At 34.8% G+C, this 15,408-nt stretch overlaps 1 protein-coding gene across 1 annotated transcript; it reads right to left on the minus strand.

Annotated features, from left to right (window-relative positions):
- Nucleotides 1–3,839: 3,839 nt before the first annotated feature.
- Nucleotides 3,840–13,011, minus strand: CLPR4 (CLP protease R subunit 4). Its single transcript, XM_088951217.1, has 7 exons — nt 12,472–13,011; nt 11,386–11,589; nt 10,745–10,800; nt 6,039–6,165; nt 5,787–5,864; nt 4,231–4,344; nt 3,840–4,148 (listed from the first exon to the last, which is right to left on the minus strand). Exons 1-7 carry the CDS (start codon nt 12,739–12,741, stop codon nt 4,077–4,079), a joined length of 921 nt encoding a protein of 306 aa, XP_088807343.1. The 5' UTR covers nt 12,742–13,011; the 3' UTR covers nt 3,840–4,076.
- Nucleotides 13,012–15,408: the final 2,397 nt, after the last annotated feature.

The following is a 15,408-nucleotide window of genomic DNA, read 5'->3' on the forward strand; positions in this document are numbered from 1 at the left end:
AATGATTCGATGATTTTATGGTGGCTAAAAGACAATATTAATTATTTATGCAAGCATATATGTTGTTTGGGCTTTTTATTGGGTTAAGTCTAATAGGATGACCCAAAGCATAATCTAAACCACACCAAACTATAGTAAAATGGTTTGGTTTGGTCTCAGAAATTCTCGAGGTGTATTTTGCCAGTTAAGTCTGAGATCTACTTTAAACCACACCTAACACACCCCTATGATTGGTCAAAGTCTTTCCAGTATCATATCTTTCTGGCATTATAGATTTTTTTTTTGTTATAAAAAGATATAATATATAAATATAAGCCTAAACGTATCATCTTTCTGGCATCATATATATTTTCCTTATAAAAAGACATAATGTAAATCAAAAGTTGAACAACTCTTTTAACTGATCCTACCTTATGCGGCATAGAGCCATGAACTCGTTTAGGGCCCTCCTTTTACCTTTTCGTACGTATTTGCTTTAGCATTGTTTGCAAGGAGCTAATAAGTTTAGTTGTCATCAGGTAAGCAAGTTTCTCAGAGATGGAATGAAATATGCTAGGTTGAAGTGGAGCTCAGAATTAGGAACGAATTATTGTACTGAAGAGTTATGAATTCTGATGCTATTGCACATCTGCCTCATGGATACTGTATCACGCAACAAATGGAATGCGTGCACTCCTATTGGCACTTCTGCCTATCAACCAACCGATTTTGGGATTCAGTCCTCGCAGAACTGATCTCACACTGTACTCACAGCTTTTTACATCCGTGTATTGGGAACATATGTTTATTTTCATGAGAAGATATTTTTAATGCACGCTGTAAATGACTGCATATGGTGTAAGCAGAGTCTTGTGAGGACCAAATCTAATTTCTGAATTCTATTCAGGTTTCTTGGAATACGAGTAGATGGAGTTTTTCACGAGTTATTCAAATTCGACTCGTGAGTATAATCGAGCATAATTTTTTATATAGTATACAGGAAGCTTGGCTCAAGCTCATAGTTGAATTCAAGTCAAGCTTTTGAGTCAACCTTCCGAATTGTAATTCTAAGTCTCTAGTTCAAATCTATGTCGAGCTCGAGCACGACTTCATAGTTTTTTGGTGAGTCAAGCTTGAATAGTTAGATATTTAGCTTGACTCGAATTTACCCCTGCTTTCGTATAGCATATAGAAGCTGAAGATCTACTTTCATTTTCAAGTTTTTCTTTAAAAATTATATTGGGATGTTCACATCAGGCCGGCAGATCATTCAGTCCATCTCCTTCTACTCTTTCCCTTTCTATCGCTCTCTTTCTCCCTCTTTAATCCCAATCAAGCAGAAACAGAAACAAAGGTCAACCCGGATTTGTTAGTTTGAAATGTAAGTTGGGTTCAATTGGATTGAGCTAGCATCTGATGGGAGGAGCAATATTAGTCCTCTAGCATGGATTCATGGAAAGGGATGGAAAATTCAGGATTAAGTTCTCGATGAAGGAGCACCTTCACACGGGATGATTCAAGCTTCCAAGCAGGACCACATGATACTTCTCCAATGTTGTTTAATGGCAATTTATTGACGAGGAATGAAAACACACTAGACTGGTTTGTATACAGAAGATCAAGGGAGAAACGGGTTACAAGTAGGTGTAGTGGGGAGAGAGAGAGAGAAGGATGGTGTAGCAGCGATTTCTGGTTCAGGAGTGGTGAAGACGATGACCAGTGGCTATCCTGTAGCATTGGAGAGGGAGTGGAAGAAAAGGAAAGAAAGAAAAGGGGAGAAAGAAGAAAAAGAGAAGGGGGAAGAAGAGGTTACTGTTGCTGCTCTACATTGGCATCGAAACCGCCCTTCACCATCTATATTTCCAAGGGTCTTAACTGCTATTAAGTTTCACTCTAAGTTTATAATCGACATGGAAAAATATGATTGGATGGTCCGTGTTAGTCATGGACCGATCGGTCCACCTGATGCAAGTGCGATAGGCTCTTTTTACGTGGACACAACAAAATCAGTTCACCACCTGTACTTCTGCTCAAGCTGTGGCTGGCTTTACATGTACATTTTGAGACTAATGTTCACTCTTCTCACTTAATTCTTCAGGATTGGCAACAACGAAAATTGCCCTATTATCAAAGTTGGAGACAAAAATGAGTTGAGAGGGGGTGGGGGGGAGTTGCAATTGTTTTTCAATCTTTTTTGGCATGCTCGACATGGGAAATTATTTGAGGGACAACCAAGGTTTAAAATTTCGATACGATACGCCTTATATCATATCTTTGAAAAATAGATACGGGATATACATAGAAATCGGGTGTTTCATTTTTTTATGTATATCGGACCCGTATCGGAGGTGTATCAGGGCATATCGGTAGCGTATCGATGAAAAAGATACAACCAAAAATTAAAAAAAATGAAGGAAATTAAGCTTATTTTTCCCGAAATAGTGTTTCTTTCACCCCCAAATGACTCTAAAACTCGAAATCTCATTCCTAAAATGTTAGATTTGCAAAAATTTGCAAAACACAAGTGTGAATCGTTAATTTTTTTTTTAAGTTTTTTCAAATTTTGAAAAAATATGGAAAAAATAAGTAAATTTTTTTCAAAATTTTATAATATTTTGTGAGTTCTTTTTTTCTTGAATGTTTAAATTTATGTTGATCTACATTTCTTACATTCAAAATCACAATTTTTTTTGTGTTATCAGTAGATTTATGGAAATTTCATGGAGATATTTGGGGAAAATATAAATTAACAAAAAATTGAAAATATAATTCTTTCTCTATCTATAAAAAATAAATATGTTTTAGGACTGGATTTATCTATCATATTCATAGAGCAATTGAAATTTCTTCTTTAATATTTTTTATTTTTTATATTTTTAAAATTAAAAAATAAATAATAATTAATTATATTTTATCATTTGATTACAACAATTGAATATATTATAATTCTATGGATGATCTATCATATCCATAGACCAATTGAAATTTCTTGTTTAATAATTATTTTTTATTTTTATATTTTTAGAGTTAAAAAATAAATAATTAATTAATTATATTTTATCATTTGATCACAATGATTGAATATATTATAATTCTATAGATGATCTATGATATCCACAAAGCAATTGAAATTTCTTCTTTAATAACTATTGTTTGAATATATTATATAATATTTATTTATTTTTTATAATTTTTAGAAATAAATAATAAATAGTTATTAATTATATTTCCACTTAGAAATTGTGACAATGCATGTTTTATGATTGAATAAGAGAGTTGGTTTTTTTTTTCCATCCCATAAAACACTAAAACTTAAGAATTATAATTTATAATATATAGTTAAACATAACATTTTTAATGAAATCATAATTAGCTACAATATATTTTTTTATAAAACCAATAAAATATATTAATATAATATAAATACACCTCATTGAAGTCTTATATTTAGTATTGTTGATGTGTTTTTATAATTTATTAAAATATTTATAATGTTTCCATGCATATTTATGCACATCTTAGTTTTCTCTGATACATATGTATCCAAAGCGTATCTCGATATGTCTCTTAAAATTATCTTTCTGATACACTTAGCGTTTCCGATACTTTGAACCTTGAGGACAATCGGACAAGTTCCTCAAGGAAAACTGATGTCATTGATTGTTGGAGGAAAACAACTTGGTGAGCGTGACTATAGGTCTATTGAAGTCCCACATCGAGGAAAGAAGGAACCACAATAGATAGTTATGATCATTCTACAATCACTAGTGAGAGATAAAACTGGTTGGTGAGATCATTTGGTCCCAATTATCTAAACCAGATAGCTTAGTGGTGTGGGCTCTCAAATCTGTTCAACAGTATTAACGGTATAATGCCAACTATTCATAAACCCTGTAAAGGAGTTCTGACAAAAAACGCAGACTATTTTCAACAGAATTCCAGTAATGAGCTAATTATTGGACAGTTAAGCTAACCTAATTTATCATACATGAATGCAGTTCTTTTCCAAATCATTCAACAATCAGACAACGACCTCAACCTTATTGTTGCATTAATGCTTGTATAAATACAATTTCCCACCTGATTTTGAGATTTGCTTAAATAAGGTTTGCTTTTTTCAGGTCAGAAACAACACCACGATCTTCACTTGCCCGTTCATTATATAATACCTACAGAGAAACATGATGTTAGAAAATGTTGATGCGACAAAAAGACAAAATAGAAAACATTTCTAAGTTCTTCATGGAATACCTTGTCAATAATACCATATTCAACCGCTTCACTAGGGCTGAAATATTTTGGACGCCTGATATCTTCTTCTATTTGCTCTGGCGATTTCCCTATATGCCTTGAGTAGAGATTAACCTTGAAATAGACAAATAAATAGGATAATGTTAAGTTACCAAAAAAAAAAGGATAGTGTGTTAAACTTCATTCTTGGAGGTGTTCTTGAAATATCCAAAATTTATTTCAAAACTCATCAATTAACTGCTCACTCAAGCAAAGCCATTCCTTATGGCCTAACTGATCATAGAATTTCTGCATATAAATGAATTCTTGATTGAAAACCTTTGGAAGGAAAAAAAAAAAGGGGTTTTTATAGTTTAGTCCACCCCTAGGGTGGAGCTAGGATTTCTAGGGGTTGACTGAATCCTGCCTGTGGATTGATGCCAAATTCACAGGCAGGATGCGGTTTATAGGGGGGTGTGGGGGGCTACTAGTAGACTAGGAGGAGGCTGCAATTCAGATTTCTGAGGTGGATTGCAGTCCACTTATCCCAAAAAATTTTGTTTCCAAGTACGGTAAATAAAATGTCAGCCAACTTCACTAACAGGCAAGTACTTGCAGCCAATGATACAATTTCAAACCAGAGTTAAAACTTGAAATATATGTCAAATTCAAATAAGAAGCTTGCACAAAGGTTTAGCAGAACTACAGATTTAAATCCTTGTTGTTTGGATAAGTAAATGCTAAAGTTGCTTTTCACAAATCCCACCTGTATCTACAATAATAGATCAATAAAGACATTGGTCAAACAGAAAATCTATGTTTGCAAAAACCAGGTTCAATAGAAGGATTCAAGTTGTCAGCCTGGTTGGTAATACAACAGATATGGTTTCGAGACCATATCTGAAACCATAAATCAAAATCTCTGATAGGCAGGATGGATAAGTAATACAATTTGTAGACTATAGAAGAAATTAAGTGAATGGTTGAGAATTGATTTTATTGGTTTTAGTAATGTTTAGGGAGGATATTGGTGGGTTTAGGACAAAGGAAAAATGAAGTTTTTGAAGATTTATTACCTTTATCAGGATAAGGTTTAAAGTATTAGTGAATTTAGATTGGAGGCAAAAAACCAGTTGAGTGTATAACCTTTAGCGACAAAAGGTGCAACCTGTGTGCTAAATTGATTCTAATGGGCAACCTGATGTAAGCGGTTGTAACACAATGCTAATTATAATTGTTATACGATGGGATTTTTCTTAAGTTGGATAACTTAAACAAGGAATTTTTTTTATAAAAATTATATCAGATCTGCCTCAGGTAATTTCAACAAGGTACTACCCTTAAGCAATGGTAGAATACAAGTTATCATACGTTATGCTGTGAGAATGAAAATAAATAACCAGAAGGATTTTAAATCATAAATAAACTTTTTATCCTTTTTCCAATAGAAAATATTAACTAAAGCCAAATCATAGCAAATCTTTCTTCATATTCATGTCAATATATTACTAATAAGAAAAAAGTAGATACAAAGGGAAGAATTGCATAATGTAGTTGGAGTGATGTTCAAAACTTACCAACTCCTCCTTCACATTCTTCACTTCTTTTCTTGCAAGATCAATATCTGTTGCCTGACCTTGAAATCTTGCAATTGGCTGCAGATTGGTTGAGGAAAAATAAATTGTTTCATGCTAATATCCAATCAACTTAGCTAGATCAACCAGATAGAAACAAATGCATAGTCAAAGTGGAAAGCCAAGCTATAGAACAATACATACATGACACAACAAAGTTTAAAACGTTAGCACCCACTAGTTGTGAGGGCAGACCTGCTTAATCATTATTGTAGAAGAGGGCAAAGCCGAACGGTTTCCCTTTGCTCCAGCAGCCAGAAGCAAAGCTGCCTCTCCCCAAGCATTACCAACACACAGTGTAAAAATGGGTGGCTTAACATACCTGGAATGGGAAATGAAGCTCGGCTTTTATCAGCCCACAAGTCAACAAGGTTAATCCTTCACAAATATAAAAATAACATATGAATTGACATAATGATATTTTAATATATGTAACAAAGAAGTGATCTGTTGCAAGTTGAAGGGGCTAGAAGGGCTGGAGGCAGACTAGAAAGGACATGGATTGAAGTAGAGAAATGATTTAAGCACTCATAATTTGACAATGGATATGGCACTAAACAGAATGGAATGGCAAAATAGGATTCAGGTATCTGACCCCATATATTTGGGATAAGGCTTAGATGATGATGACGATTTTCCAGGCTTCCAATAAAGCTTTATGCCCCCACCTCCTGACAAGTTATACACTTATAACCCGAAGTAAAACACTAGTATTTCTCAGCAACCAATATACAAAAGAATATCCTCATCTAGGCTTTAGACTTTGTGGATAAGCAATTCCTATTATCAGTAAACTATTGTGCAAAGAAGTATATTGACATTATTCTTATTTATTTATTTGTTCTAGAAGTCTTCATGTGGCAGTTTCTGTCTCTTTTTGTAAGGGTATTGATTCTTCCAACTTCTGATATGTAGATCAATGTCAACAGGCCTTGCCCATCACACAACCCTAAAATCACAAAAGGACAAAGCATATACATGATTTCATTCAAACTCAAGGAGGTTTTGGAGTGTTACATCTTTCCTTTTCTGATTTAAGGGCTATGTTAACCAAACTCAGGACACTAGCATTTTCTGAAATATGTAAGGGCAACCCTCCTGCACAAAAGTTACATATTCTATAAATTTTAGGGTAAATTTCTAAAACCTCCCCTGAACTTTCTGATACAGTTGCAAGTAGACACCCTCTATTTGAATCCTCTAACAATAGGCACAAAATGTCCAAAATACCCATGCAATTACTATTGAGGCTGGTTTCTATGGAAAAAAGAATAATACAAATTTTATGAACAAAAAAAGAGAGTTTGAAGTTGCAGCTTTACCTTTGAGTGATTGATATGAAGGGAAAATTTGGAAAATAGATCAATTTTGGAAAAGAGATTGGAAGGGTTTTGGGTAGCGATTGATATGAAGAGAAAATATGGAAAATAAACATTTTGGTCAAAAGTAACTGCATGGGTATTTTGGGCATTTTCATGCCTTTTGCTAGAGGATTCTAACAGAAGGGATCTATTTGCAACTGTGCTAGAAAGTTCAGGGGAGGTGATTGCAATTACCAAACTTTGGGGGAGGTTTCAGCAACAGTCAGAAACTTCGGCAGAGGTTTCAGCAATTTACCCTAGATTTTATATACATATATGGTTGTGCACTCTATAATCTATATATCATCAAAAGACAAGTCAGAATGCCTAAAAAGGATCATATGATTATTTGGCAGGTAGTTTTTGAAAGCAAGAGATGATTTTGGCTTGAGCAAAGTTCAAAATAGAAAAGTTGCTCTGCCAAGAAAGTGGCTTCATTTTTTCCCCCAACAAAACAGAGTTTATGGTATTCAATTATCAGGAACAAGGGTCTGTTTGGTTTGCAGGAATAGGGGTCTGGAACCGGAACTGGAATGGTCCAGTCCGATTCCAACCATTTGGTTGGGCGGAATTGGAATCCTATCTCCCATTTGAGGGAATGGCCATTCCCTCCCCATCCCTAGGGCGTAGGGAGTGAGGATCCATTCCAGCCAATTCCGATTCCAATTGCAAACCAATCGGACCCTAAGTTTGTATCTAAAACACTGGGATTCTAAGCACACAAAGTTACTAGAACTTGTCCTTGTAAAATTATAGTCAGCATCATTCCACTATTTTTGAAACATCAGGTTCAATGTGACATTTAGGACCTCAAGGTATTGGTTTAAGATTTGGGAGCAAGGTAGTTTATGGTATTCTAATGATCTTGACAAGATCTTCCTATGTCTTGATGTGCAGTACTCCTTAATTTGGATATTGATACCCAGGTACTTGCTTTTTTCTTTTTTGATAAATAACTGAAAAGCATCCCCAAGTATTTGCTTGTCATCAATAAGCTCCTCTAGGCATTAACATTGTCCCTTCTAATTTTCCATTCAGGGTTTCTAATTTCAATTGGCAAGATTTCAATCCTTGAAAAGCAAAATAAATGGGGGGAAAACTTGTCAGAAATTTCAAAATGGGTAAAGCTTTCTAATTTGCAGAAAGCAATTGAGAGAGAAATTTCCCATACAACTACATATAGTTACAAGTATGACAAGTTCAAGACACAAAAAACAATGATTAATAACATATAGTGTTATGCTTGATATATTAAAATAAATTTATTTAAAATGTCATTTTGCAATGATTTGCTATGTTTTGAGTGGAAAATCAATGTTATTAAGAAAGTGTATTGCTGTTCTTTTTTTTTTTAATTTATATGCATGTTATTGGTATGTAAAATTAGGGAACTGACCTAGAATTTAGTTTTTTTTTTCTTTATAAATTTCGATGGCATAGGCACTTGCCTAGGTGACTAGGCGCTCCACTATCACATAGAATCACCAAGTTGCCTTGACAACTATGTGCAACCAAGGATTAAAGTATCAATACAATACTCCTGATACGGGGCATATTGTATCCGTATCCATGGCCACAGATACAGGATATGCTATGATTGGGTACATATCCTAGAAGTTGTGTGTATTGACATGATACACCTCTATACCAGGCCATATCGCGTTGTATCAGTGGATACGATTTGATATGCACCAATATGGAAGTGTATTGGTGCTAAGTTTGCCGAATTTGAAATATTGGCCACTTTTGGGCTGTTTTTGAACTTTAATAAAAATTGAAAATTATAATTATAAAAACTAAAATAAATAATTTAAGATTTATTTTTCCCAAAAATTAATAAAAACTAAAAACCATAAAAATAATTTGTTTATATATCTTAAATTATCTATAAGTTTTATTTTACATATAAATTATATGTTAAAAATGAAAAAATATTTTTTTTGAAAGAAGGTAAAGTATGATTATATTAATAACTGGTCCTTTGTACAATGAAAAAATGAAAACATATTTATTATTTGAAAAATAGAATTATTATTTATATGAAAATACTAAATAAACAAATTTTACAAACAAAATTAGTAAAAATGAAAATTATAATTATAAAAACTGAAACAAATAATTTAAGATTTAATTTTCCCCAAAAATAAAAAAAAAAAGAACTAAAAATCATAAAAACAATTTATTTTATCTACCTTAAATGATTTATATGATTTATTTTACAATAATTATATGTTACAAATGAAAACATATTTATTATTTGAAATAAATAGAGTTATTATTTGTATAAAATACTAAATAAATAAAATTTCCCCAAAAAATTAATATAATTAAAATTATAATTTTAAAAACCAAATAGAGTGGCAATCATTGTCTAATGTTTGCATGTTCTAGAGTGTTTGTATTGTTGATTGTAATGTTTCTCTTCATATAACTTTGTTTTTGTGAATAATAAAGCATTTCATTAAAAATTTTTAAGTTGGGTTTACAACTGATACAGCATTTAGTTTTCCCAAGAGCCGTGAGATGCAGCCTCAAAAACCATATAAATTACAGTGTAGCCCAGAATAATTGACCCCTATTCACCCCTTATTTAGCTAGTAGGTCTGCCAGCCTATTTGCCGATCTTCTCTCCCACTGAACTCTGACTGTTATATTAGAAGTTAGCCATTTGAATCTTTTCAACACTCCCCTTAAAGGCCAAGCTGCTGTCTCCAGTTCTTTCAGCCACCCTATTACCACTTTAGAGTCACCTTCTATGATCAGATCTCTGATGTTCACCTCTTTAGCGATTTGAGCCCCTTGTAAAACAGCTTGGACCTCTGCACTAACCGCATCTCCCACTCCAATTGGACTGGATAATAAAGCAACCATCTGGCCCTCTGCATTCCTAAATACTCCCCCAGAGGGCCCAGGATTACCAAGGCTACTTCCATCAAAGTTTAGTTTTGTCAAGCTTTTTTCCAGAGGCTTCCAGGTTATAACAGGTTTGCCCTTGACCGAAGAAGCTTTAGCAACTAATTCCCAATTTCTCCGTATGTCATCAAAGGAGAAAAGTGAAAAAAGGTCCAAAGCTTTAGCCTAGCTAATAGCCCTAAACAGCAAACATTCCCACACAGAATCCTCATGCCTCTCTATATCATTAAAAATTCTGTTATTCCTTTCCTCCTAAACTGTCCAAAGTAAAGCAGCCCTAACACACCTCCATAAGACCCTCCCTCTTTTCTTAGGCCACCTGAAAGTTGTAGGGTCGAAAAAACCCCTGATTTGCTAAGGCCTTCTCTTCATATAACCTATTAAAGTGTGCATTTCTAATGTGTTTATACTGTATGTATAGATAATTCAGCTCTAGATTTGGTGTTATGTGACTTGTATGCATTTCCCTAGTGTATCCAAGGGCTTCCATATCTTATGTTTGTATCCATGCATTACCAAAGCTTATCTGTATGACTGTATCCAAGCTATCTGATACAAAACCCGATAGCGATACTTTGATCCTTGTGTCCAACATCATAATTTAGTGAAAAGGTAAAGATTTATGACCTCATTACATCATAGACTGCAAATGCCTCTGTCTCATAACCCAACTTCTCCCCACCCTGGAAAAATAGGAAAAAAATATCAAAGGTAAGAAATATATTGACAAGCTTAGGGAATCCCATATGCATAAGAAAGAAATGATGTCCTAATAATTGGAGAAAAAAATATAAAAGAAAGGACTCTAATAAATATAACAGCACCATATGGAGAAAAGTTCTATGCAAGCTATGATGATTGATGAAGTTGAGGTAGACTTTGTATTAAAAGCTTTTGAGAAAAAACCGCCACCACAACAACCCATGTGGTAATGTGTAATAATATGAATGACTCAAGGATAAAAAGCATCATATGATTGTTGCACGTGAAATATATCTGCATCTTGAACCTTTATGGATGGAAATATTATGTAGTTAAAATGACTCAAGGAAGGCCACCTAATGCAGCCAATGAAATTTCATGGTCTATATGCCTAGTCATGCTATTTGTATTTAAATAATTGCTCCAACATCCAACACCCTAAGCATCCTTCTTTGGGTATGTGAGTAGATGACATTTAGTAGATTACAATTTTTTAAATATTCTGAATTAGATATGAAGAGAAAATTTTGATTTGTCTGAATAAAGACCACTATGGCACCACCTACCTTGGTTGTCCCAGTGGAGTTAATGTAGAGGTAAATTGGCTTCTGATCATCTTCATACTGAAGGTATAAGAATTCTGCTAGGATCAATTCTGTGACAGAAGGAACAAGAGACATGCCCAAATATACAATTCGATTCTTATACAAGTAAGATGCTAAATCTGGAGGAGGTTGCTCCCATGCACTTCCTCTTAAGAAAGGAATGACCTGTTTCAGACAAAAACATTCGGAAAACCTAAAAAAGGATTGTAACTACAAATAAAACAACATGATATATAATTACATGCAACAGGAACCAACAAGAAAATGAAGCAGAAAAGACAAGCTGCCTTCCACAACTCAGTGAGAATCAAGAAGGCAAAGTAATATAACATCTGAACAGTATAACTGGTACAATAGATGTAAATGTAAACTTTGAATGTGAACCATTCCAAATAAATATTAAGAAAGAATTTCTATAAGTGTAAGGAACCAACACCAATCGCAAAGATGTGGTTTGTTCCTCAATAAGTCAAGACAGGTAAACAGAACTCTTCAGATTCCAATAAGAAAATTCCAGTCAAATGCCACATCAAGTCCAAACAACCAACAACAGAAATAGATTTTATTGTTTACAAAGAAGAAAAATACATGGACAATAAGGAAAGCTGGGAGCAATTTTATTATCATATGCAGCTACATTCTAGTATAGAATTGAAAACAACCAGAAAGTCTGAAGTGAAACTCTTTAATTACATCTATGAGAAGGAACACCGAGTAGATATTGCACCTCCCATGGGAGACAATCCAATTTGCTAGTAAATTAGGAAAATACAAATTACCACCCAGGTACAATGTGAGGCACCATTCCAAAAGCAAAAAAAAAAAACGTTCAATCATTTAAAATTGCCAATTTACCAATAAACAATACAATCGAAATGAACGAATGGAAAGACAACCTTTTGGGTATCCATATCATTGTTCAGTTCACAATTGAGCAAATTCTATGCAGGGAAACAATTAGCATGGACTCTCGGTAACAACGAATCCCATCATAACAGCTTCGAAACCCTAGATGATAAATACAGAGGCATGTGCTCAACGAATTACCATGGTGACGACCCCTCTTTTGCCGCGAGAACCAGAAGAGAAAGTTAACGACGGGTTGAGGGACGCAGGACGGATTTTCTGACCACAAAAATCTGCGGAAACGCTCCCACCGATGAGAGGGGCAGTGAGATTGCTGGTTAGAGATGCTTTGACGGAAACCCCAGCCGAAGAAGCTAGGGTTCGTTTCGAATTTGTACTTGTTGTTGATTGGGGAGTCGACACCATTCGGAAATCGAGCGGAAAGCGTGAAGACACGGTGGCAACTGCCATGGCGTGCAACAGAGAAAGAAAAAAGGAGATAGTTACCACCGCATCAGTTAAAAAAGAAGACGAAGAAAGAAGAAAGAAGAAAGAGCGGGAGGAAGTGAAGGATAAGGGAGGTTTGCAATTGCAGACGCCCAGGGCCAGGGTTGTGCAGTGGACACTCTTTGCTTCTCGGTCTATCTTTGTAATTTTACCAATAATAAATAAGAAAATAAAAAATCAGACACGTTTGTTTGTCTAAACTCTAAAGAGTTCGACTATGATACGTGTAACCATATAAAAGTGGTAAGGTAACCAATGAGCTCATTATAATAACGCCGAATTATCAAAGAACCAGATATGATATTGAGCCAAAAAGTCCGACCGGGTTAAAAGGTTTATTTTATTTTTTATTTTTAAGACAAAATACCTCCTGCAGCTGCTGCACGGTGCTGAACCCTGTTTAATGAATGGGTATCCGATATTACTGCAAAAATTGAACCCAACATATCCTTCAACAAAGTGGAGCTAAATAGCATTCTCACTTAGAGAAAAGTTTCCAACATATTAATGGGATAAAAATACTCCTTTTAATAATGAATTTTTATAGTTAAAATAGTCATTTCCTTTTTTTACTTAGAAAATAAAAGAACATGGATAAACATACTTACCTGGGTAAGTGTTTCCCAAGAAAAACTTACCCAGGTAATTGCATTTCCCTGGATAAGTAACTTACCGAAAAACTAATGGGGCCTAAAAGCAACGGTTGAAAAAAGATGCTGGGAATGGGGTGCAAAAATGGTGGTTGTTGCAGGAGAAAGCAATTAAAGATGAAGTTATTGAGGAAAAAGAAGAGGAAGAAACAGGGGATGAAGAACCTCTTTTAGAGAGATATTTTTGGATAAGAGTAAGGTTGGACATAAGTAAACCTTTGGCAATTGGAAACTTTGATGACAATGAGAACGGAGGAAAGGAATGGTATGGTTTTCAATATTTAAAATTACCAAAATTTTGTTATCGATGTGGAATCATTGGTCATAAAGAATTGAATTGCCAAAAGGTTTCAAACATTCAGGCAATGGCGGAGTTAGCCAATATGATGGCTTGCCAGAACTTAAACTCAGAGGATGGTATGGGAACCTATGGTCCATCGCTCAAGGCTTCCTTGGAGAGAAATGACTTCAAGTTCATCGACTTGTCTAGAGGAGAGGAAAGAACGAGAAAGGCCACGTGGTGGACAACACAATCAAATGAAGGAGAGATGAGGGACAATGAGCAAGAGAGATTGTCAGCGGCCTTCGAAGTGGAAGGAAACCTAGATACAATGGGGGTTGTAGAAACTGAAAAGGCCTCATCCAAGCATGTGCAAAATTGCAATGAGCTTCCCAGATTGATTGGATCTTGTAGAAGGAAATTGTTCCAAAACGCATCCAGTTTTAATCCTGGTTTCCAGAGCTTCTTCCCACCTGAGGGCACTTTTTCGTATGATCATCTCGCTAGAGAAATTTTGTTGGCAGGTTGAGGTTGGGGAAGATGACAGTACGGAGGCGGATTTGATGCTTGCTAAAGGAGGGTGCTCAAAAAGAGAAATGATGATGACGAGGGCACATTAGTCAAGGAGTGGGTGTCAGCGGAACCAGTTGGAGTTGACAGAAAATATTGACATGGCGGTAGGGGAGGCTACAACAAATAGATTCGGATATGAGGATTTGGACCAAATAATTTTGAAGGAAAGAAAAAAGGCGAAGGGAAAAGATGCCATGGGAGAATTTAAGCTGATGAAGGGTGTGTACTATTTCAGTACCCAAAAGAAAAGGAGAGTGGATGGGATGATTATTAGAGAATTAGAAGCTTTGAACCCTAATTCAGAAGACCAAGTTGGTAAGTCTACCAAAAAATCAAGGGGTTATCAATTGGGCGAACCATACTGGTTTGGGCTAAATTGGGAGGGTCAAAGAGAATTTGAAAACAAGGAAGTTCAGACGGTCAGTGACATAGATGATTTACTAGAAGATAACACTGAAGACCTAGTGGGTATAGGAGTAGGAGACAAAGGGGATGACTTTGCCTTAACGATATGGAGTTCGACACAACATAATTGGCTATGAGGAATTGTCACAATGAGTTGGGCAATGAAGAGGTAAGACAAAATTCTACAATTTTTTCTATCTCACTGTTATTTATTTAAATTTACTAATGTTGCTTTGAATAGCAATGAGTTTTTAAATATTTAGATTTTGAATTGCTTTAGAACAGGGAATATAAGGGAAAAAATTGTTTATAATATTGAGCAAGGAAAAAAGTCTGCAGAAGAGTGTTTTTATGAAGGATTCTATTCTAGAAGGTTGTAGATAGGGACTCATTAAATTCAAACTAAAGTATTTGGGGATAAGAATTACATATACAAAATTCAAAAAAAAAAAAAAGAAAAAAAAGAAAAGATTACCCAATACATGATGAGACTCATATACCTAATAAAGAGCCCTTGGGTCCTGCTTATATAGCTATTAAGGATTGTATCAATAAAAAAGTGGGTTTAAGAAACTTAGTGTGTATTGGTTTGGGTGACCCGGTTAATAAGTGGGTTTGGGGTCCTGCCCCGAAACAAGCCTCGATCTTTGAGAGAGACCTATTTAAGCTTGCGGGTGGATTGTGTGTTTTTAATGGAGACAAAAACTTCACTGCTAAACTGTA

Source organism: Nelumbo lutea, chromosome 6 (genome assembly GCF_056320005.1).
Source record: "Nelumbo lutea isolate HS-2025 chromosome 6, American lotus-T2T, whole genome shotgun sequence".
In the NCBI taxonomy this organism is placed as follows: Eukaryota; Viridiplantae; Streptophyta; class Magnoliopsida; order Proteales; family Nelumbonaceae; genus Nelumbo; species Nelumbo lutea.

Bases quoted from the DNA above. Each gene is read 5' to 3' on its own strand.
- CLPR4 (XM_088951217.1), bottom strand. From the start codon at position 12,741: ATGGCAGTTGCCACCGTGTCTTCACGCTTTCCGCTCGATTTCCGAATG. The intron at 11,590-12,471 runs GTAATTCGTTGA...TGTCTGAAACAG, and splicing joins AAAGAGGGGTCGTCACCATG to GTCATTCCTTTCTTAAGAGG. The intron at 6,166-10,744 runs GTCATAAATCTT...TTCCCATTCCAG, and splicing joins GCAGTCTATGATGTAATGAG to GTATGTTAAGCCACCCATTT.